We start from the raw sequence: 23,546 nt of genomic DNA, 5'->3' as shown, positions 1-23,546 counted from the left end.
GACTGGCAAAAACATTTGTTTTAAGTGAACAACACTTAACTCTTCCATTTGTGTTCTTGAAGCCTTAAACACAATCTTTAGGACTAGCTGGACTCTGGGGAAGTCTTTATCCAGGTGCTCAGGGGGCCCCACACTTTATCTCTGAAGAATTGGCTATCAGTGGATCCTACGAGAGGAGGAATTCTATCTTTAGTTATGTTTCCTCTGCCAAGCCCACCACACCCCAACAGATAATTCCAAACCCAGGGTCACACAGATGGCCCTGGCAAAACTTGGTAAACAAAACAGACCCACAGGAACACAACAGAGATTTTGTCGAGAGTGGACAGGGATGGTGGGGAAGTGGGTGTTCAGTATGCAAAGTGTACATATGTGAAATTGTAAAACAATAAATAAATAAGGGCTAGAGAGAGGGCTCATTAGTTAAGAGCACTTGACACTTGCAGAGGACCTTCCTTCAGTTTCCAGCACCCACATGGCAGTTTCAGTCCCAAGGGATCTGATGCCATCTTCTGGCCTCCATGGGCACACATGGGATGCACAGACATACATGCAGGCAAAACATTCATACACATAAAATAAAAATAAATCTTTTAAAAACAGATATTGTAAAGATCTCCTTATCAGTGACACGTTTTGCATCTCTGATTTATTGAGATATTTTTGTATGTGTGCCAGGATGGCCTTGGATTCATGATCCTCCTGCCTCAGACTCCTGGGTGTTGAGATTACCAGCATGTGCCTTCACACTTGGTTTTCTGGTTGGTCTTACAGACAAAAAAAAACAAAAAAAACAAAAACAAAAACAAACAAACAAAAAAAAACCCTGTGTTGGATTTTGGTTGGTTTCCTTAGAAAGGGGATGTAGGAAGGAAAGCCTTCTCTCTCTCTCTCTTCCTTGCTCGCCTCATGCCTAACTTCATGCTGCACTTCCTCTAGCCGGTGTTTTAAAGTTGCTTCCTAGCACACACATTCTGGACTTCAAAGCCAATGCTCTCAGAGTCCCGAAGAGGGTATGGACAACCCCCACCCTCCTCCGCCCTACCACCCCACAACAAGGGTTACAGATGGCTGTGAGCTACCATGTGAGGGCTGGGAATGGAACCTGGGTCCTTTGCACAAACAGCCTATTCTCTTAACCACTGAGCCATTTTCTTCAGACCCTACAGCCCCTGAGGACTGAGCACCACAGCTGCTTGAGCACGTGTGACACAAATCTTATTCATACTATTTTAAAATTAGGTTTCTGGCATTAGACAGACAAACATTGTTCTAGACACAACAGATTTATGCTATATATCATTGTTTTTCCTCTCCAAACATGGAAAGAAGCCATTACAATGTGAGGGGAGAGTAGAGAACAGGCTACAAGATGGACGAACCCCTGAAAAGGTGTGTGTAGGTCAGTCTGCCACGGTCTGAGACTCTGCTCTTGGCTGCTGCACCACCTGACGTCTTTGCTGGCTCTGAGAACCTGATAGCAATCTTTCCAGCCACGGACCCTCCCACGGTTCTGCTTTCCCTGAGGCTCTAGCAGATGTTTGCTCACACGCTCTGACTCAGTGAAGTCTGCAGGCAGCTCCGCTTCCCCGGGAACTTGTGCGGAGGGCGTTTGTTGCCCACGTTGCCCTAGCAGCTGCTGCTATACAACTCCAGCAAAAAGTCCCGAGTGAGGCCTGTCTTGGGGTAGATGCTGTCCTTCTAAGGGTGACCTGACTGCTGTGGGGGTACATGTCCATCCTTCCTGGGTGTGGGGCGGGGATCTGCTGTACGGCAAGCTGTTGAGACACTCATGAACAGGACATGTTAAAGTCTATAATGGAGCGCTGGGCAAAACGGTGCGAGCCTGTAATCCTAGCACTCTGAGAGGCTGCAGGAGAAGGATTGAGACTTCAATGTGAGCCTGAGCTACACGGCGTTGGGGTGGGCAGCATTCTGAGGTGTGTCTGGACGTGAAGCCTCCGAACAAATTTCTGCTAGGCAGAGCTTTTATGCTTGCAGGCTCTGACAGTGAGCTGACTCACTGGCGGCCTTCCAGGGGACTTTCTGGATCGTTCCTCTGTAGAGTCCTCTCCACAGCTCATCTTGAACTTCTCTGCAGCTGATGACACACTTGACCTTGCCCTGTCAATACAGCATATGAATTACTCCTTTAAAGGCCAGTGGCGCTTTTCCTATCCTACAGCAGTCTGTGTTCTAATAGTGTGTTTCCACCGCTGCCCACAGGGACTCTGCAAGAGAAAGGTGAAGAATTTTTTAAACGGAGGAAAACTTTTGCTGTGAAACCATGCAGAATTAATCCTCACTACTCACCTCGTGGAGTGTTTTTACCTGGGGCTCACCGTGTCATTCTTCTTCCCTCTGTAAATCACTGAAGGGGCAAGGGAGAGGACACAGGTAAGATCCATTATTACATGTGCAGTAATCATCGGTTTGAGCACTGAGAGTTCATTAGTGTTGATGATCACATTGCTATTTCTGTAGCACTTCACAGCAAGCAAGGAAGAAAGTGAGCTGCCAAACTGTTCAAAGTGGCCAAGAGTTTCTGACTAACTAGTGTGACTAAATGCCTGTTTCCCCGAAATGAATTCTCCAAGTGTCTCTGAGCTCCCACTACTGACTGGATGAGGAACATTCCTTTCATTTGCTGTGTTCTCTACAAGCTTCACCACTGCAGTCATCCAGGCCTTTGCAGAAGGGGAACATAAACCCTCAACTGCTAAGGATGTGTGGGGAGGAAAGTCCCCAGAACTCCCCAGGTTGGGCAGGTGACACAGAGTACACACAGTCTACCTGTCACTTTTTCCTCCAACCAACATCAAGTTTCCAGCAACAAAGGAACTCTCCTTAGTTACAGCGCTGGAGTTGGGACTGCTTCACCCTGGTGGGCTTGTTAAAACAAAGTTGCTGGGCTCCACCTCAGAATTTCCCAGTTACTAGATCATTGGCCAAATCCTCAGGACAGCTTTTCTTTTCTTTTTTTCCTTTCTTCTTCCTTCCTTCCTTTTCTTTCTTTCCTCCTTCCCTTTTTTGTTTTTATTTTTGTTATTGTTGTTTTTCAAGACTGATCTTCTCTGTGTAGCCTTGACTGTCCTGGAACTCACTCTGTAGGCCAGGCTGGTCTCACAGAGAGCCACCTGCCTCTGCCCCATGAGTGCTGGGATTAAAAGGGTGTGCCACCATCGGCAAGAGGGCATTTCTAAAAGCTTGCCAGGAAACACTGATGATGTTAAACTCACACTTTGAAAACTAACATTTTAATGCATTATGGGCTCTAGGGTAAAATGTAATTACATTAGAAGTGGTACATTATGGAACTGGAGAAATGGCTCAGATGTTAAGAGCACTGACTGCTCTTCTAGAGGTCCTGAGTTCAATTCCCAGCAACCACATGGTGGCTCACAACCATCAGTTATGAGATCTGGTGCCCTCTTCTGGTGTGTAGATATACATGGAAGCAGAATGTTGTATACATAATAAATAAATAAAATCTTTTTTAAAAAAAGAAGTGACACATTAAAATGTTAATATCTAGAACATAATAGAAAGTTATGAGATGAAATTGATCCTGAATTAATAACTACCACTTACTAATGACTGTAAGCCTCTCACTGTGTACAATTAATTACATTTCATTTAACCTTTATTATGTTTTATGAAGTGACTATTACTTCAGTTTTCAAATGAGGAAAACTAGGCTTAGGGAATTTAATTCGACTAAGGGCAAATAAGGGCAGCAGGATTTGAATCCAAAACTGTCTCTCAGACAGGCAATTCAACTGGCATTGTGGTGTAAACCTTTAATACCAGCACTTGGGAGGCAGAGGCAGGCAGAGCGCTGTGAATTTAAGGCCAGCCTGGTCTACATGGTGAGTTTCAGGCTAGATGAGGCTACATAGTGAGAACCTGTCTCTCTGCCCCACCCCTCAACAAAAAGGTAATTCATGGGGTTGACAAAATTTAGGATAATCCAAGAATCCAGAAAGACCAAAAGCCTTAACCAAACAGAATCCAGGTCGGGGGCCCTAGCCAGCCAGGATCCTGTACTGAAGGAAGAGAATGAGGAAATCTAGAAATTCTTCTTAGATATGATTTCCATAGTCCTGCAGAGGCTGTCAAATGACTTACTCAGAGAGGGGGAGGGGCCGGTTCTCTCAAGGCTGCAATATTCAAAGCATGCTCAGCCCGCACCTCATTAGCAGTGTGGAGCCTCTGCTCCTGCCAAGTCACAATGTGCCTTTGATGGGGCACCGGGGGAGCTTTACACACAGCATGGAGAAGCTCTGCTTACAGCAGCAGTTCTCAGCCCTCGATCCCCTTGAAAAATCATCAGAGGAGCTTTTAAAAACCCTGTGGCCCAGCCTTCTTCACCTTAGAACAGTGATGCCAGATCTTCTGAGGCCAGCGCCCCAGCAACATTTAAGGTCTCCAAGGAATTTTAATGTACAGCAAGGCTGGATCATCTTCTAAAGTATGTATGAGGGGAGGAAGAATGATCCGCTGGCCTCTAAAAAAACATTTGCAGTTTTTTTCTCTGTGACTCTAGAAGACTAAAAAGACTTCGACATCTAAAGAATTCATCTCGGTTTGTGCAATGTGAAGGGAGGCACCCTAACAAGGGAAAGGCTATGGGGGACCAGCACACTCTTGCATCAAAGAAACGCTTGGCATTCTTAGTAATTCCAGCACTAGCTTTGATCATGATTTCATTAAATAACTATAAAACACTGCATCACAAATTCTCTCCTATCTCTATCCATGGTGTGTGGGGGTGGATCACTTACCCATCCCAAGTGTACTTCCAGAGCAGGTGACTGTAAAAAAAAAAAAAGCAAACATAAGTGCTGAAAATAGTCATTGATGTATTTATTTATGGGGTGTGTGCCTGTGCATGCAGGTCTGAGGCTGATACCTGGTGTTTTTCTTTGATGTTCTCCACCCTTAGTATTTGAGACAGCATCTCTCTCCCTAACCTGAAGCTCACTGATTTGGCTCGGTTGGCCAATAAGCTCAGGGATCTGCTTATCACCCACCTCCTCCACCAAACGCCAGAGCTACAACAGTGTGCTGCCAGCTTTTTACTTAACTTCCGGGGATCCAAACTCAGGTCCTTAACATCATGTGGCAGGAACTTTACTCACTGAGCCCTCTTCCCAGCCTTACAGATATATTTCAGATGGAAAAGCTATACATTTCAAAAAGAAAAAACAAAAAAGAGCTGGGCATGGTGGTGCACACTTGTAATCCAAGCTACTGAGGCAGCCGAGACCAGTATGGGCAACATGGCAAGAGTTTTAGGAGAAGGCCTGGGACCAGTGTGTGTGTGTGTGTGTGTGTGTGTGTGTGTGTGTGTGTGCTAGCTCAGCAGTATGGGGCTTGCCTAGCATGCACAATGCCCTGAGTCTAATCTCCAGAACTACTGAAAAAAAAAACAATAAATGGAAAGTAGGCCAAAGATAAGGAAGAAAAAACTCAAATAAGGGAAGGCAATGTTGAGGTAGGCAAGCATAGTGAATGGTTTGGCAGCTTGGGACTCTATAGGTTCAGGCTGTACACAGTCCCCTCTTGTGGTGATGCGCTTGGCAGCCTAGCTCCTCTGACTGCACAGGTTGGGCACCCACACTCCTCTTCAAACATCGCACCTAGCAACCTCAGGCCCACATTTGCACCAAGCTCACGTACACCCCTTTCTGACGATGGAATGGTTTTTTTCCTCTCCTAAGAACAACCAAACCTGGACAATTTCCATTTAAAAAATATTCCAAATGTATCAAGGTGGGAAGAATGCAAAGTATGACCTGGACTGAACTGGTTTGGGGCACATGAGCAGTGAGGCAAACTATGTCCTCCACGTGTGCTTTTAGGAAGAATCCTCCGATTACCATTCGGTGTCTACACATAATTGAGCCATACAATTCAGTGACTCGCGGGAGAATTGTTGGAGATACAGACTTGGGAGCCGTTGAGTCTCGGTTTCCTTATTTATAAATAAGAGACAGTAAGGTCTGCTGAATCTACTTCAATCAGATATAAATGTGAGGACATTTGTTAAGTTGTGAAATATCCAGCTAACATGACGTTGTTATTGAGTGGTGAGCTTGTCTTCCAAAGAGCTCATCTGTAGCCCAAGAATACACTCTCTTCTCATAAGGTTGTGCTATGGGTCAGAATTTTTTTTGGGGGGGGGCAAGATTAAAAAAAATAAAAATCAGAGCATGGGAGCTGGAGAGACGGCTCATCGGTTAAGAGCACTGGCTGCTCTGTTAGAGGTTCTGAGTTCAATTCCCAGCACCCACATGGCAGCTCACAGCTGTTTGTAGCTCCAATTCCAGGGGATCTGATACCTCCACGCCAATGCACAAAATAAAGTTAAAATTTATTTTAAGAAAATCAGAGCATGACATCTAAAGATAGCAGGAAAACCCCTTTAGAAAGTGTAAGGACTCAGGCATTATGCTGACCTGCCCCTGTCACCTGGCAGAATGCACTCAAGCAGTACTGTGGTCAGCCCAGGGTTCCATGGCTGCAAAGTCTGCACGCAGGTGCAAAGGACGCCTTTAAAAGACAGTTCCCACCCACTTACGCTCTCTTTCCTGATCTTCTCTCTCTGTTCTCCTCTCTGCACTTTTCCAGCAGTCTTCCAGCTCTCTCTTCCCGCTGTTCTCCTGGGGCAGACTGGACTTTTCCTGTCTCCCTCTTCTGTCCTCTCTCTCATTTCTGTCTGTCCCTTACCTCTTTTCTCTTTCCTCCCCCCTCTTTTTTTTTCCGAGACAGGGTTTCTCTGTATTGTTTTGGACGCTGTCCTGGAACTAGCTCTTGTAGACCAGGCTGGCCTCAAACTCACAGAGATCCACCTGCCTCTGCCTTCCGAGTGCTGGGATTAAAGGCAGGCGCCACCAACGCCTGCCCCCCCCCAATAAAACTTCTCACTTAAGCTCAGTCTGCCTGGCATGTATGTCCCCCACATTGGTCACCCTCGCCTGCCATGGTCCCCCACCCAAGGTCCCCCCTTGAGCTTTATCCTAAAAGGAAGAGCTGGCCATACTCTGTCACCAAGAGCCATCTTGAACTTCTTGTCACCTACATTTAATTAGAAAATGAAGAACTGCTTATCAGTAAAGGTTCATGAGTCATCTTTTCTCTTTCTTGTGTTCACCTGCAAAATTCTAGGGCCTCATTATTGTTTTTCTCTTCTCTCTCCCTTAGAAGTACATGAAAAATACATGACTGTGCCCTGGGCAAGATAGCAGAAGGTGCCGGAACACAGAACAAAGAATTGCTAATGTCTCCTGCCAGCTCTGGTGAGACGGCCTGGCTGACAGCCCTGGTGTGTGATCAGTCTGTCTACCCACTCATATTTCCAGCCCTAATTCATTCAGCCCTTTACTTTGATCCTCAAACTTTTCCTTTGTCCTCATTCTCAAGCTGTGCAAATAAAAGTTCAAAACTGCTTTTTTTTTTTGGTTGGGTTTTTGAGGCAGGGTTTCTCTGTGTAACAGAGCCCTGGCTGTCCTGCAGCTCACTCTGTAGACCAGGCTAGACTCAGAGAGAGCTGCCTGCCTCTGGCTCTCAAGTGCTGGGATATAAGGTGTGTGTCATCATTGTCCAGCAAAGTTCAAATCTTTTAAGGTTTAACATGACAAGGTATCAAATAAGGTCGACAGACTATGTTTAAAAATCTGTCCCCAAACCTTCAATCACTTTAATTCACTTTACTAGGAAAATAGTATTTGCTCGTTTTATCTGAAGGGGAAGCAAAGGGCAGGGAGAGGCGCACAGGTACACATTAAATAACAAAACACAATTCCAAAGAAGTTGGGATTCCTGCAGCTTACAGACAACCCACACTTAGCAATTATGTGGGATTGCCCTGCATCTTAATTCACAGGTCTGAGTTGAAAGTTAGTTTTAATATTTTTCAGGTTTGCTTATTTTGTGTATGTGAGAGTGTGAGTACACGAGTGTACACCAAACCATTTTATGTAGAGGTACCAGGACGACTTGCAGGAGTCGGTTCTCTCCCTCTACCATGTACTGGCTAGTTTTATGTCAACTTGACACAAGCTAGAGTCATCTGAGGAGGGGGTGCTCAGTTGAAAAATGCCTCCATCAGTATGGGCTGTAGGCAAGCAAGCCTGTAGGGCATTTTCTTGTTTAGTGACTGGTGTGGGAGGGTCTGGGTCACTGTGAGTGGTACCAGCCTTCAGCTGGGTTCTGTAAGAAAGCTGGCTGAGCAAGCCATGGGAGAACAAGCTAGTAAGCAGTGCTCCTCTATGGTCTCTGCATCAGCAGCTGCCTCTAGGTTCCTGCTCTGCTTCAGCTCCTGTGCTAACTTCCCTCTGAGAAAGAAATGCAAGCAAATAAACCCATTTCCTCCACAGGTTGATTTGGTCATTGTATTATATCACAACAATAGAAACCCTGACTAATACACAGAATGTGGGCTCCAGGGATTGAACCCAGGTCATCAGGCTTGCCTCGAAAGCACTTTTACCCCTATATGGGTTAGTTTTTATTGTCAATGTGACATAGTTTAATTCACCTGGGAAGCAGCAGCCTCTGTTGGGGAATTTTCTCCATCAGATGGGCCTGTGGACATGGCTGTGGGTAATTGCCTTTTTTTTTTTTTTTTTTTTTTTTGATTATTGATGTAGGTGGGTCCAGTCCACTGTGGGCAGTACAATTCCTAGGCAGGTGGACCCCGGCTGTTGGAGAAAGGTAGCTGAACCTGAACCTGAGAGCAAGCCAGTTGCTTTTGATCATGGTGTTTATCACAGTAACAGAAAGAAAACCAGAGCACCCCCTGAGCTGTCTTACCAGCCCAAGGGTTAGTTTTAACCTTCCCTTTGTGTTGTTCTTTTGGGTGCTGGGGCCTTGTCCTTGCTATGCCAAGTACAGCACCACTGAGCTGCATTGAGCTCAAAGGTCAGTTTTAAAGTAAGGGTCGGAACTTGATTTACCTGAATATATCTTTTTTGGACAGAATGTTAGCTTTAATCCTGTTTCTGCAACTGGTGAGACCATCACAGTGTATACGTCCCCACAGGGGATGTCGGTGACGTCACAGAAACTTAGGCCAGCCCTTGGGACACATGTGAAGATGCCTTTGGAGCCATAGAGGTCAGTGCTATAATTGGCAGAGCCCCTGGAGGCTTGCCAGTGGATCCGGATGCCATTAGGGCCCAGCCTATATAATTTGACCCCCAGTGGGCAGCAGGCACCTACAGGATAAAAACAAGTCGGGAATTATTTATTTCATCATCACATGAGCACGGCCTTGTTTATAATTACAACAGAGGGGAAAAGCACAGGTAGAGCCCTCTGCATAGAAGGATTAATCTCTGGTTAGAACACAGCAAGGTTTGAAGGGCCGAGTGTGTTTTTCCCATGCCGAGCCACAGGATCAGAAGTCCATGTATGGGTGGGGAGGGGGAGGGGTTTTAAAACAGAACACTGGTGAATCCAAGGTGTACAGTTGGCAGCGAGATGCTGCATTGCTTGAGATGCAAGAGATGAGTCAAATGCACACAACCCTGACGAGATACAGCACGATGCCCCGGTTTCATTTGACTTTAGAGGGATGAAACTTGAATACATCATTGTGTTCACCTAGCAGCTGTAAGCAGGAGCTCACCTTGGAAACAGCCACCTCTGTGACCAAATAGGGAGCAAGTTGGCTGGTCCGCACTTCATCTGTGCTAGCTGATTAGGTACTCTTGTGGTCCTGTTTCCCAAATATTTTGAGTGGGCCACATGTTAGTTATCAATCAGTGCACCAGATGGTAGAATGCTAACTAAAATAAAGATCATATTGAGTAAGTTTTTGAAATTGTAAAGGAGAATTAGGCTCATTTGATTTGATGTGCATGCTGTTTCATTCTCCTCTCTGTCTCTGTCTCTCTGTGTATGTGTGTGTGTGTGTGTGTGTGTGTGTGTGTGTGTGTGTGTGTGTTTATTCACTTGAGACTGGGTATTGATATGTAGCCCAGGATAGCCCCTAAATTTATCTTCCATCCTCAGTCTTTCAAGTGCTGAGATTCTTGGTGTGTGCCACTCTGCCTAGCATGATTGATGGTTTGACTGGCTGATTATTTGGGAGGCAGTTTGAGACAGGGTCTCCTTCGATATGTAGCCTAGGCTGGCCCTGAAATCATGGCTGTCTGGCGAACCTCTTTGTCTCACCTCCTGAGTGCAGGGATGCCAGGCAGGAGCCTGATGTGACAGTTCACACTGTCAACTTGACAGGCTCTAGAATCACCCAGGAGACAAGCCTACAGGCATGTCAGTGAGGGATTATCTAGACGAAGTTAGCTTTAGGCAGCCTGTGAGGGATTGTCTAGATGGTTATCTTCTAGAAATGTCTGTAAGGGATTGTCTAGATTATGTTGTATGAGGTGGGAAGGTGGGAAGACCCACCTAATGGGGGCTATACCATTCCATCAGATGGGAGCCTGGTGTCACCCGTCCCATTCCTGCCTTCAGACAATGCAACCAGCTCCTTCCTGCTGCCATGAATTTCTCACCATGAACTGTAAACTGAGAGCAACCCTTCCTGCCATATTTTTAAAAGTGATTTCATTGTTTATTCATTTCTTTTTAATTCTGAGTATGGGGGTATGTACATGTGACTGCAATGCCTAACAGAGGCAGGAAGAGGGCGAACTGGAGTTATGCTCAACATGGGTGCTGGGAACTGACCTGGAGTTCTCTGGTAGAGCAGTGGATGGTCTTAACTTTTGGGCCATCACTCCAGCCCCTTAAGTTGTTTGGATTTTTTGTCAGACTTTTTGTTGTTGTTTGTTTTTGTTTTTCTAAACAGTGTTTATCTGTATAGCCCTAGCTGTTCTGGAACTCACTTTGCAGACCAGGCTGGCCTCAAACTCAGAAATCTGCCTGCCTCTGCCTCCTGAGAGCTAGGATTAAAGGTGTGCACCACCAGCAGCTCCTGGCTTTTTGTCAGATATTTTGTCAAAGCAACAGGAAAACTAATATACCTAGCTTAATTTATTTTTCTTACTTTTGAAACATTGACTTATTCTGTTTTGTTTGACATAGGGTCTCATTTAGCACAGGCTGCCCTGTAGCACAGATGACTTTAATTTCCTGACCCTACTGCCTGTGCTTCCCAAGTACAGAGATTATAGCCATGAGCCACCTTGCCTGGACTGGGCTGATTTAATTTATTATTTAAAAAAAAATGTTGTAGGGCTGACAAAGTGGTTCATCTGGTAAAGGTACTTGCCACCAAGCCTGACCAACTGAATTCAATCTCTGGGCCCCCCATGGTGGAAGGAGAGAACCAGCTCCTATATGTGTCCTGTGACTTCCACAGGCAAACCCTGACATGCTCTTGGGAACAAACACAAAATTAACTAATTAATTAAAATCTAAAATGTTAGGTGGAAAAATAAGGAAGAAACCATCTTCTCAGAACCAGAAATGAAGATGAGAATGAAGCAACAAATACAACAGAAAGTGACAGCCAAAAGAAGGCATAAACCAGCTCACTCTTGAACAGAACATCGTAGATGCTCTTGGGGGAGGCTAGGGAGACTCGGTTACCCTCATTTTTTTCTTACCTAAAAGGAACTAGAATCATGGAAAATAAAGGCAACCCAGGTTGCAAGAAGCCATCTCTAATTTAAGCTCCCAGTTAAGACATTCGCTACTGTGTCTAAGAAGCCAAAATCATATGTCAACCCCACTGCCCCAAGCCCAGGAAGAGATAACTAATAACTACCATACAATTTCTCCCCTGGCCTGGAAGCAGTCTCTGGAGTTTTTTTGTTTTTTTTTTTTTTTCAAAACTGCTCTCCAAGCAGTCGCCTCAGCAGGTGAGAATTATGTAAGGGGGAGTCTTTGCTAGCCCTGCTCTGTTTGCTGTTTCTTCCTGTCATTCCCTGATGGCTTGGCATTTGTGGAAAGAAGCTTTTGCTCCTGTCTGGCCTGTTACAGTGATAAACTACAGAAGGCTGCAATGATTCAGAAGAGAGAGAGAGGACACAGTGTGACAACAACAACAATGCAAACCAGGTAGAATGTGTACTCTCCCACTTTCCAGAACTGCCAGGCTGAGTTACTCTTTACCATAGATCTGCCGTATTAAACAAACAAACAAAACAAAACAAAAAAAACCATCATCCCTTTAGCCCAGACTTTTTACCAGGGGAAGCAATGCACCAACCACTGACAGAAAGCTCTAAGCATTGAAGTTCCAATCAAAGGAACTATAAACACAATAGGAAATACTCTGCATGAATAGGACTGAGGAGAAGCCTGTGTCTGCCACACATGCATGAGTTTGATCTCCAGCACTCATGTAAAAACTGAGCGTAACAGCCCCAGATGGCATGTGCCTATAATCCCAGCACTGGGGAGGCAGAGGCAGGGTCATCCCTGGTGTTTGGTGTCCAGCCAATCTAGCCAAATCAGTGAGTTTCAGACTTGGTGAGGGAAATTACCTCAAAAAATAAGGTGATGAGTGATTGAGGGTGACTGACAACATCAACTGATTCCCCACCGCACATACACTAAGAAAGTAATCCAAATGTATTTATTTTTATTTTGTGTGCTCTGGTGTTTTGCTTGCATTTATGTCAGTAAAAGGATGTCACATCACTTTCAGATGGATTACAGACAGTTGTGAGCTGCCATGTGGTTGCTGGGAATTGAACCCAGGTTCTCTGGAAGAGCAGCCACTGCTCTTAACTACTGAACCATCTCTTCAGCCTCACACCATCTTCTTAAATGGGAAGGATGGACTGGGCCTAGACCAGGGATCACGGAATCCTTAGCAGTTGTGATAGTTTCAGTGAGAATGGCCCCCATAGCCTCATATATTTGAATGCTTGGTCCCCAGTTGATGGAACTATTTGGGAAGGATTAGGAGGTATGACCTTTTTGGAGGAGGTGTGTCACGGGGGAGGGTGGGGTGGGTGGGCTTTCCTTTGGATCAGAATGTAAAGCTCTCAGCTGCTGCTCCAGCGCCATGGCTGTCTCTTCTCACCACTATGATCATGGACTATCAACTAACTCTCTAAAACTGTAAGCACGCCCCCAATTCAATGCTTTCTTTTGTGTTGTCTTGGGCTGGGCAGTGGTGGCACACAACTAAAATACCAACACAAGGGAGACAGAGGCAGGCGGATCTCTGAGTTCAAGACCAGTATGGTCTACAGTGCAAGTTCCAGGTCAGCCAGGGCTACACAGTTTCTGTTTGAAAACAAAAACTAAAACATAAACAAACAAACAAAAAAAAACCCATTAACTTGTTCATATATTCTCCTCACAGCAATAGAATAGTATTTGAGACATCAATACTCAGGAACTAGAGTTCAGAATTCACTTACTGGAGGAATAGCTTTGGTAGGCACAGTCTGCAGTCAGTCCAGTGGGGCTAATGGCTTTTAGTGCCACCGTGTAGTTGATGCCACATGCAATGCATCCCAGAAGGCAGTGGTTTTGATGGGTGTGGCACTTAGACAGTCCGATGTGTGACTCTAGCACTGTCACATAGGTTTGAGCCACTGTCCCAATAGTCCAGCTCACATTGATTATAGACTGGGTGACCTGAGCCACTGTCAGACCAGCTGGACAGCATGGCACTAAAGTGGAAAAAAATTACGTGCAGAAGATAATCAATAATGGGACTTTGAGACTGTGCTTTGGGTAAAACACTTGAAGAGTAAGCAGACAACTTGATCCCTGAGAACTCACAGTGGAAACAGAGAAGGTACTCCAAAGCCCTCTGACCTCCACACACATCCCCCATCATACATGCATGCTCACATGCAATAGTACATACATAATAAAAAGAATGGATTTTGCCCATGTTTCATTCAAAATCCTAAGTTTATCATGCTTTCTCTTTTTAATGAAAAATTTCACTTGGTGGTGGTGGTACACACCTCTAATCCCAGCACTCAGGAGGCAGAGACAGGTGGATCTCTGTGAGTTCAAGGCCAGCCTGGTTTACAGAGCTGGTTCCAGGATAGCCAGGCCTATACAAAGAAGCCCTGTCTCAAAAGAAAGAAAAAGAAAAAAGAAGATTTTCGTTTGTCCTTACCCTCTGATACAATATATAGTAAGTATTTTCTCCAAGAATGTAGCACCCTAGTGTAGGCTTTGGACCATACGTTGTCTCTCCCATTTCTTTTTTTTTTTTTTTCTTTTTCTCTTTTTCCTTTTGAGACAGAGTCTCGTGTTGGTTAGTCTTGAAGTCTACATGTACCTTTCGATGGCCTTAAACTTATTCTTTTCCTTTTTCAAGACAGGGTTTCTCTGTAGCTTTGGAGCCTGTCCTGGAACTCACTTTGTAGACCAAGTTGGCCTAGCATTCATAGAGATCTGCCTGCCTCTGACTCCAGAGTGCTGGGACTAAAGGTGTGTGCCACCACTGCCTGGCTGCTCCTTGAATGTTAGGATTACAGTTGTAAACCATCACACAGGTTTATGTGGTGCTTGGAGTTCATTTCAGGGCTTCTCACATGCTAGGCCAGCACTCCACCAATGCTAATAATATCCATATTAATGTAAGTACTTTGTTAGATGTCTTTTGGGGGAGCATTAAGATAGCCCTTGGCTAGTCTGGAACTCACTATTTAGACTAGGTTGGCCTTGAGCTCATAGAAATTCACTTGCTTCTGCCTCCTTGGAGCTGGAATTAAAGATGTGTACCACCAAATCTGTCTGATAAATGTTTTTCAAATACAGTGGTCTCAGTCAATAATAACTTCCTGCCATGGAGATCTTATTATGCACCAAGTGATTTGCAACATAGTTAGCTTAGTGCTGGGCAGTGGTGGCCTTAATCCCAGCACTCGGGAGGCAGAGGCAGGCGGATCTCTGAGTTCGAGAGCCTGGTCTCCAGAGCGAGTGCCAGGATAGGCTCCAAAGCTACACAGAGAAAACCTGTCTTGAAAAACCAAAAAACAAAAACAAAAAACAAAACAACAACAAAAAACAAAACAAAACAAAACCAAGAGAATTCTGAAGACATGTTCACAAAACGTGCAAAATGACAAAAGTTTCTGTTTTCCTCTAAGACTGGGACTCTTTGAAAGCCACCGAGCACTGTATTTCCATCATAATTAAGGAAGATTAAATAAAATTTGTGTCCTAAAGCAAGTCCTAAGGCTTCACGTAGTCACTGTTGCTGCATACCTGTTTCCAGGGGCACACTGTAGCTGGGCAGGCTCTTTCCCACTTGAGTTTCGGCCACAGCAGTGACAGAGAACACGGAGCCGCAGGGCAGGCCCCCAATCATGCATGTTTCCCCGGTGCTGCTGCACTGGAACAAGCCCTTCTTCCCCTGGGCAGTCACCGTGTAAGTGGCACCTTCATTAGCAGACTGCCAGTGCACATTAATCGTGGAGAATGCATCCTTTGAAATATTTTTTATCTCAGGACTGCAAGGAGCTAAGAAGCGTTAGATTATAAACACCAGAGTCAAAGATATCACTCGTGCCATTTGGTCTAAAATGGATTCCCCTCCCTGCCTCCACCATCCTCCACAAAAAGACCATCAGGGCTGGGGATATGGCTCAGTTGGGAGAGGACTTGCCTAACGTGTACTAAGTCCTGGGTTTGAACCCCAGCATTTGGGAGGTAGAGGCAGGAGGACCAGGAGGTCAGGTTCATCCTTGGCTGCACATTGAGTCTGGACAACCTAGGCTATCTGAGACCTACTTTGTAAAAGAAAGAATACATTGAAATGGAACCAGGTATGGTGGGTTATGCCTGTAATCCCAGTACTTTTAATTTGAAGGAGGAGGATTGCTGTGAGTTTAAGGCCACCCTAAGTTAAGAGACCCTATCTAAAAAATGAATAAAGAAAGAAAGATTTTTTTTTTAAACAAAGATCACCTGGTGGGGGGAGAGGAAAATGACAGTGTTAAAATTCATTGTGTATGTATGAAATTTGTGGGAAAATATTCTTTCAAAAACCCAAACAACTGTTTTCAGTCATACATGCATATAGGTCAAATTCACAGAACCTTTTTGCAGAAAAACGTTGACATTGGCAAAGGGTATTAATTCCTGCAGTTTTGGGCCAACTAGAAAATAAAACATTTTGAACTTCAAAATCCAAAATAACCAGGCAAACATCTGCTTACCTCGTGGAGAGCAGGCAGTCTCCAGTGGCAACAGAAACCCGATGGCTGAGGTCAGTAATCTCTGCCCCAAACTCCCCCTTTCTCGGTGATCTCCTCCTGTCTTTCTTTCCACTTTGCCTTTTTAACTTTCTTCTCTGCCTCTCCTCAATTCATGTGTTTCGACACATGCATGCAGTACCCTCAAAGGCCAGAAGGGGGCATCGGATCACTGGATCTGGAGTTGTGAGCCTCCAAATGTGGGTGCTGGCAACTGACCTTATTTATATAAGGGGAGTAGTAAGTAGTACTCTTAACAACTGAGCCACCTCCCCAGCCCCCCTTTAGATAGGTCTTTCTGAGTAGCTATCCTGAGGCACACAGGGAGGGTGACGATTTAGACATCGGTAAATGACAGCATAGTTAATTCCATACCTGTGGTGATGTATTGGGAGGAGCATGACAGATTGCTGCCCCGGACCTCGCTGAAGGAATACACTGTGATGTTGTACTTGGTGTCACAATCCAAAGCAGAGAGGGTGCAAGCAGGAGCAGTGTCGTTGCACTCCACCACACTGAACCCAGCTGTGGCCTTGGTTTCATAGAGTTCAGCACCACGCACAGGAGACCAGGCAATTTCCATTCTGTCACTGGACACCAACACTGCGCTAATGTCACTAGGGCAACAAGGAGCTGAAAGCAGGAGCCCAGAGGGAACCAAGGTCAGAAGAGGAGCAATGTAACGGGTGGGGAGGGTAGGGGGGGTTATGGATATACAGTCTTGACCTCCCTATGGCCAGACCCTCTATCACTGCCCTCCTAAATGACTGCAAGAGGACTGGTCAGTTCCAACCTGGCCCTCATTCCCACTGCACCTGGGGCAAATCCTCGGCTGGTGTGCCACCCATGGGCACATCAGACCTCCCACGTCTATACCCAACCTTTGCTCTCAATTCTCTGTTGAAGACTTTTGATCTCCCTGCTAGAAAACCCGATCTCTTCTGCCTGGAAAAGTGTGTAGAGACGAGGATTGTGCTAGTAACTCTTAAAGGAGGCCCGAAGAACCCCACTGACAAATACCTCGCTCAGCTTGAGATCTCTCTGGTGTTCTTTCCCACCTACATTCCATCCATTCTTGAACTCCAGTTCAAGGCCACTCCTGTGCTCCTGAGACCTTGTTAGCCTCTTCTAAATTCCCAAAGCACCAGTTATTCAGATCCCTCTTCCTGGTAGAATTTACCATAATCTGCCCTCAGAATATTTTATAATGATAATATTGTATAAATAATTCATTTCAAGGCACCCACTCAACCATTCTCTAAAGACTTAGTATCTCCCTATGCTAAATGCACTAGGATGAGTACTGATGACAGAGAAACAAATAAAGCATGATCCATGCCCCATGTAAGATCCAAGCCTAGAGGAAAAGGATGATAGCAATGATAACAAAGATAATAGATGCTAACAATGGTGCAATAATGATGCTAGTAAAAATGTTTACACTCTGCTTTATCACATGCAAAGACCTTTCCCTGCCTGTGTTGTTATTGCTCCATTTTGCTGTGGAGAAAGGATGCTGAGCGAGTGCTGAGTAAGCACATATCATTATTCTACTGTATGAGTGAGCTAGAGTCAAGTAGGGATTTAATCTCAGGTGTTCTACTACAACAAAGCACTCCACACACTGCATCTGTCATGTTCAGGGAAGGACTGTGACCCTGAAACTGGGGGACTGCATTCCCTCCAGAACCTCAAACAGGCCTGAGGTTTGAGTAAGAACTTTGTGGAAGGTTCAGCTTTTCAGGGGAGGGTTGAAGGAATGCCTTTCCCCCCACTCTCACTCCCTTGCATTCCTGCTAGACTGGATCTCCAAAACCAGTTCAGCCCTACTCTGGAAAGAATGCGAGACAAGGGATTTAATAGCTATGCCTGATCCTAGAATGACTCCCAGATGGAGAACCGGTATGCAAAGAGGTTGTTCATCCTGCTGCTGAGTCTGCTGAATGCAGAAACCCCTTCACGGGCATCAACTGTGACTCACCTGTGGTGTAATTGAACACATCACCCAGTGGGCTCTGCCCTGCTTTGTTATAGGCAAATACACTAATGAAGTATGTGAAGCCACACTCAGACAGGAAGTGACACTGAGTGAGTGAGGTATTGCAGTGTACTTCTAGGCCATCGTCACTCTTCACGAATGCCACATAGTAGTCACCCAGCTCTACGTTAGACCAAGCCACTGACAAGTGACCAGGGGGGTCTTCTTGGATGGTCACTCTTCCAGGTGCACAAGCCACTAGGAAACAACGAAAGAGAAGCAGTCATGTGACTATAGTAGGAGACTTTCTTTGCATCTTGGCAGTTATCTGAGATGCCAAGACAACCCACATCAGCAACTCTGAGTTTTGTAACAGATTGAATTTGATGCAAAACATGCAGAACCATGTGCCAGAAACATCAGAAGACATTTTTATAGAAACAAAGACCATGCTAAACACCAATGATCTTTCCAAATTCTCTCATTATGACAAATGTTATTTGAAATAATAGGCCACTGGAAGTGTTTATTAATTTGAAATGAGTTCTTATGTATTCTACGCTTCACTAAAACTTACTAGATAGATGTCCAAGGATGACCTTGAACTTTGATCCTCCAGACCGGACCTCCTAGGTGCTTGGATTACAGATGTGTACCTCCACACCAGCTTTTTACATGTGTCTGGATATCAAACCCAAGGCTCTGTGCGTGCCAGGCAAACACTTTACCAAACAATCTATATCCCCAGCATAGGCCATGGGAGTTTGAGAGTCAACTCAAAAGAGTGGATTTTGTCCGGTGTGGTGGTGTATGCTGTTAATCTCAACATTTGGAAGGCAGAGGCAGGGGGATCTCTGAGTTTGAAGCCAGCCTGTTCTACAGAGTGAGTTCCAGGACAGCCAGGATTACATAGAGACCCTGGGGAAAAAAGTGTGGATTTTCATTTTTAGAATATTTATGGGAAGATTTTGACTTTATTCAGAGATGAAGTCTATTTGGTATGAGTCAAACAGTAAATACCTGTAACTTGTCTTTTTCAAGCTAAAAATACACTCATTATGCTTTTTGCAAACACTTTTATTTATTCTCACAATAATTATTGTCATTTTATAATTGAGTAAAATGAAGCCCACATAGGATGAGTGAGCTGCCCCAGATAATATTGCTAGGAAAGTAAGGTATGGTGGTTTGAATAAGAACAGCCGCTATGTGTTCATATATTTGAATGCTAAGTCATCAGGGAGTGGTACATTTGAGAAGGATTAGAAGTATGTCACTGTGTGTGAACTTTGAGGTTTCAAAAGCCCATGCCAGCCAGGCCTCATTCTCTCTCTTCCTGTGGCCTGTAAATCAAGATGTAGTTCTCAGTTACTGCGGTAGTGCCATGCGTGCCACCAAGTTCCCTGCCATGACCGTAATGGACTAAGCCTCTGAAACTGTAAGCAAGTCCCCAATTAAATGCTTTCCTTTTTAAGAGTTGCCATGGTGATGGTGTCTCTTCACAGCAACAGAGAGGTGATTAAGACATACAGGTAACTGGGTCTTTCTGGTGGCTGCATACAAATCCTTTATAGAGTGGGGAGCTTTTATGCACCACATTCTCGAGCCCATTCCATCTCCAGAGAGCATCCTAAGCAGGTAGTTAAGATGCTAGATGCTCAGACAAGTACCAAAACAAACGGTAAGCATAACTCAGTGCAAACCAAGGAGATCTGCTCAGACATCCTCAATTTTTATTTCACACCATGGATGCTACACTCTCTCTTCCACAGACACAGTCTCCTTGGCTAATGTTGCTCATGTTTTGTGTCAAGGCAATAGTTCTTTTATCTAAGATCAGCGTGGACCGAAGTCTTCTGAAAGAATGACTTCAAACCAAGGTCATCCATTCAACCCATAAGCTTTCGAAAGTGTGGTCATCTCTAATGTAAGTCCTCCTAAAATAGAGTTCTCATTTCTGGGCCCTGGGAAACAATAATCCTTTCTAAACATAGTTCTTTTATGGATAAATCAAGGTTTTTCTCATGATCAGTACTGACTGTGTGTGTCATACTCTCACTACAGTGGTAACTCCTGAACCAATAAGGGCAGGAGTTGAAAGTTGGAAGGACTCTTTCGGTAGCACTTAACACTGACAACAGGTTAAAAATCAATTGGGGAGCTTTTAAAAACTATTCTATTGAACTCTGTTCCCAGAAATCCCAATTTAATTGACCTTGGTGGTATCTGGGTATTTAGGTCTTATAAACATTCCCAAGATGTTTTGCTGTGCATCTGAATTTAAAAACACAGGATGGTTTTTTTTTTTCTTGCTTTACACAAATCTCTATGTCTTTGAGTGCTTATCTTTCCTAATGCCCTCAGCCACTCTGTCTTCAGAATCACTTTTATTGCACTTGCTACACAAACTTGTAATTGTCAAAAGAGAAGTCTTGTGTTGGTGGTCTTAATTTAACATTACTCTAAGAAGCTGTGGGTCTGAGGGTTTGACTATGTTTTTCCCCTTGTAGAAGAGAGGACATCAGCTTGGTGAGAGCCCTGATCCTCTGTTCATAGACCACTTCACCTTAAAGCAACATAGTTCTGATGATTGACTAGAGTGGACATTGTTACATTGTCCTCATCCCAGAGGATCACCATAAGGCGAGGGTGAGTACAGATCTCAGCTGCACCTCTTATTATCAGTGTGCACTAGAAGAAACAGCCTTTAGTGTCTTGGAGCTTCTGTTTTTGCATCTAAAAGGAAGAGATAATCCAGACCTGGTGGTGTGTGCCTGTGACCAAAACACTTGGGAGATGGAAGCTGGAGAATCAGGAGTTCAAGGCCAGATTCAGCTACAGAAGTCAACCTGAGCTTCATTAGACCCTGATTCAAATAAACAAACAACAATAAAAAGAAGCAACATCTCTTAAAATTATCCTAAGAGTTAAATAGTGTAAATATGGTACCTGAGATGTAGTAGATCCCACTAAATGTTAGTTCCAACTCCCTAGACACATAGATGCTTCTGGATCTATGTGATCCAGAGAGACACACACCTCTACATATGTGTCTTTACGTTTCCAACAAGAATAAATTTGGGGAGATTCTAAAACACATTTAGAACTAGAAATCTCCCACCTTAGTTTTTAAAACAGCTCCTACCAAGCCTTAGTCATGAAACATGTCAAGAAGAGATAGGGGCTGGGGTCAATGGGTCAGAGTGCTCTCTTCAGCCATGAGGACCCAAGTTCGAATCCCTAGAATCACTGAGTAAAGCTGAGTATAGCTACACATGTATGTAATTCCAGAATCTGTGGATGGAGACAGGCAGATCTTCCAGACTCACTGGCCACACAGGTACCTTCTGGTTCAGTGAGCGGTGGTTGAGTCCTTGCAAGAGGGCAAGAGTGACAGGGGAGTGACAGGAGACGATGCCTAATGGCCTGCTCTGGCTCACTCAGGTGCACACATGACTGCAAGCATCCTCTTATTTACATGCATGCACCACACATACCACACATGCACTAATACACAGGAATGAGCAGTTAGTTATTTGTGCTATGAAGAACTGTAAATAACAGACTGAATCTTAGAATTTTCAAACCTTTAAAAATTAAAACAGCAAGCAGTTATAGTGATGACCACCTCAGCCCCAGTTGATAAATGTAAGAGACCCTTGAGCCCGGGAGTTCGAGACCCATCTGGGAAACCCTGTGAGACCTTGTCTCGAAAAAGTAAAATAAAATAGCATACAATAAAAGAAAGATGAAAAAGAAAAAGAATGCAAGACCAGGAATAGAGGCCAAGCCAGTGAATAGTCACAGACGTGTTTTTCTGCAATATATAATATATGCTCCTTCATTGGTATTATTCAGTCATTGAAATCCCCAGCTCAATACTTTCATTTAGACTGGGGTTAGCTTTCTTTTTCTTTTCTTTTTAAAGATTTATTTATTATGTATACAGTGTTCTGTCTGCATGTCTCCCTGCAGGCCAGAAGAGGGCACCAGATCGCATTATAGATGTTTGTGAGCCACCATTTGGTTGCTGGGAATTGAACTCAGGGCCTCTGGAAGAGAAGCCAGTGCTCTTAACCTCTGAGCCATCTCTCCAGCCCTTTCTTTTCTTTGTTTTGAAAAAATGTTTATTATTACTATAACTATTATTACATTGTGTGTATGCTTATTGTGGTGGGGAGGGTGTGTCAGCATGAAAGTGGAGGGCAGACACAACTTTGTGGAGTTGGCTTCCTTCTACCTCTGTGTGGGTTCCTGGTTTGAACTCAGGTTTGTGCAGCAGGCACCTTTACCTACTCAGCCATCTCGACAACCTCTCCTTCCTTCCTTCCTTCCTTCCTTTCTTTCTTTCTTTCTTTCTTTCTTTCTTTCTTTCTTTCTTTTTCCAGACAAGTTCTTGCTACATAGCCCCAGCTGGTTTAGAACTCAGTATGCTGCCCATGCTGACCTCAAACTCATGGCCACCCTCCTGCTTCATTCAGCCTGTTAGGATGACAAATATATGTTCATCTTGGACCAGGCTTTGTTTGTCACTGCCTCCAGAATATTCTAGAACCTTGCTGGGGATTTCTTTTCCCCTTATGGAAGCCAATGAGGTCACCAGCCCTTCAGGGCTCTCACTCTTTCTCACATACCAGTCTTCAGGGTCCCTGCAGAGGACCTGCTGGACCCAGCATCATTACTGGCTGAGACAGAAATCAGGTACTCAGTTCCACACTGCAGGGCACTGATGCTGCAAGAACTGAGAGCTGTGCTGCAGCTCCGCTGGGAAGAATCGCTGGACGCCATCACCGTGTAGTTGAATGCTCCTTCTGTTGGTGTCCATGAAACAGACGCCTTCAGGGACCCACTGTCAAAGAAGACTTCAATGTTGGCAGGGGCACGAGGACCTATGTTTTTGAGAAACAAGAACCTATGTAAGATTTAGCTTCGTAATATTGAGGCCATCAGGAGATATGAGACCGTAGTAGCTGGAAAACGTTAAATTGTTCAAAGCAGAAATTTGGGACTTAGTTTATCTGGGAATTGGTAACATAATGGCCATTACTGTGCAAACTCATTCTTAGCTCTGCAACCTTGGTCATATTATTTCATCTTTTTCTTTTTGTTTGTAAAAATTGATATAAGAGCAGTATTTAACACATAGCTGCCATTTAAAAGTATTCTCTGAATGCATGAATATACTACCTAACAAGTGGTGAAGAATAACATTGGAGAAGCCTTGGATGGTGATGTAATTTCAGCCCTTTGGATACTGAAGAAGGTGTTGGGTCCCAGTCCCCACAGGGTCTCTGTGAGTTGCTTGTCAGTGAATAACCACAGGTACATCCTGTTTTCTAGTCCTGGCTTACAGCCCTGGCCTCGCCCACCACACCTGGGAAAACACAAGCTCTTTCTCCACGAGCTCTTACACCTGG

At 44.6% G+C, this 23,546-nt stretch overlaps 1 protein-coding gene and 1 long non-coding RNA gene across 2 annotated transcripts in view; one reads left to right on the top strand and one right to left on the bottom strand.

The window, feature by feature from the left end:
• Window positions 1-1,576: 1,576 nt before the first annotated feature.
• LOC113833486 lies at window positions 1,577-7,451 on the top strand. The gene is made up of 3 exons (XR_003481198.2): window positions 1,577-1,727; window positions 2,227-2,397; window positions 7,207-7,451. It is a non-coding gene; the product is annotated as an uncharacterized LOC113833486 (long non-coding RNA).
• Window positions 1,664-23,546, bottom strand: part of Fndc7 (fibronectin type III domain containing 7) — a 40,977-nt gene continuing 19,094 nt past the window's right edge. Inside the window, exons 6-14 of the mRNA XM_035451718.1 lie at window positions 22,764-23,018; window positions 18,133-18,387; window positions 16,527-16,784; window positions 15,163-15,417; window positions 13,350-13,604; window positions 8,961-9,221; window positions 4,785-4,814; window positions 2,314-2,371; window positions 1,664-2,231 (exon numbers count right to left, since the gene is read on the bottom strand). Coding sequence (XP_035307609.1) covers window positions 2,328-2,371; window positions 4,785-4,814; window positions 8,961-9,221; window positions 13,350-13,604; window positions 15,163-15,417; window positions 16,527-16,784; window positions 18,133-18,387; window positions 22,764-23,018 — 1,613 coding nt within the window. The 3' untranslated portion in view covers window positions 1,664-2,231; window positions 2,314-2,327. The remainder of the gene's footprint in view (window positions 2,232-2,313; window positions 2,372-4,784; window positions 4,815-8,960; window positions 9,222-13,349; window positions 13,605-15,162; window positions 15,418-16,526; window positions 16,785-18,132; window positions 18,388-22,763; window positions 23,019-23,546) is intronic.

The sequence above is a fragment of the Cricetulus griseus genome (assembly GCF_003668045.3).
Source record: "Cricetulus griseus strain 17A/GY chromosome 1 unlocalized genomic scaffold, alternate assembly CriGri-PICRH-1.0 chr1_0, whole genome shotgun sequence".
NCBI lineage: Eukaryota > Metazoa > Chordata > Mammalia > Rodentia > Cricetidae > Cricetulus > Cricetulus griseus.
The sequence above is the reverse complement of the archived record's forward strand: the minus strand, read 5'-3'. Positions and strand labels throughout refer to the sequence as shown.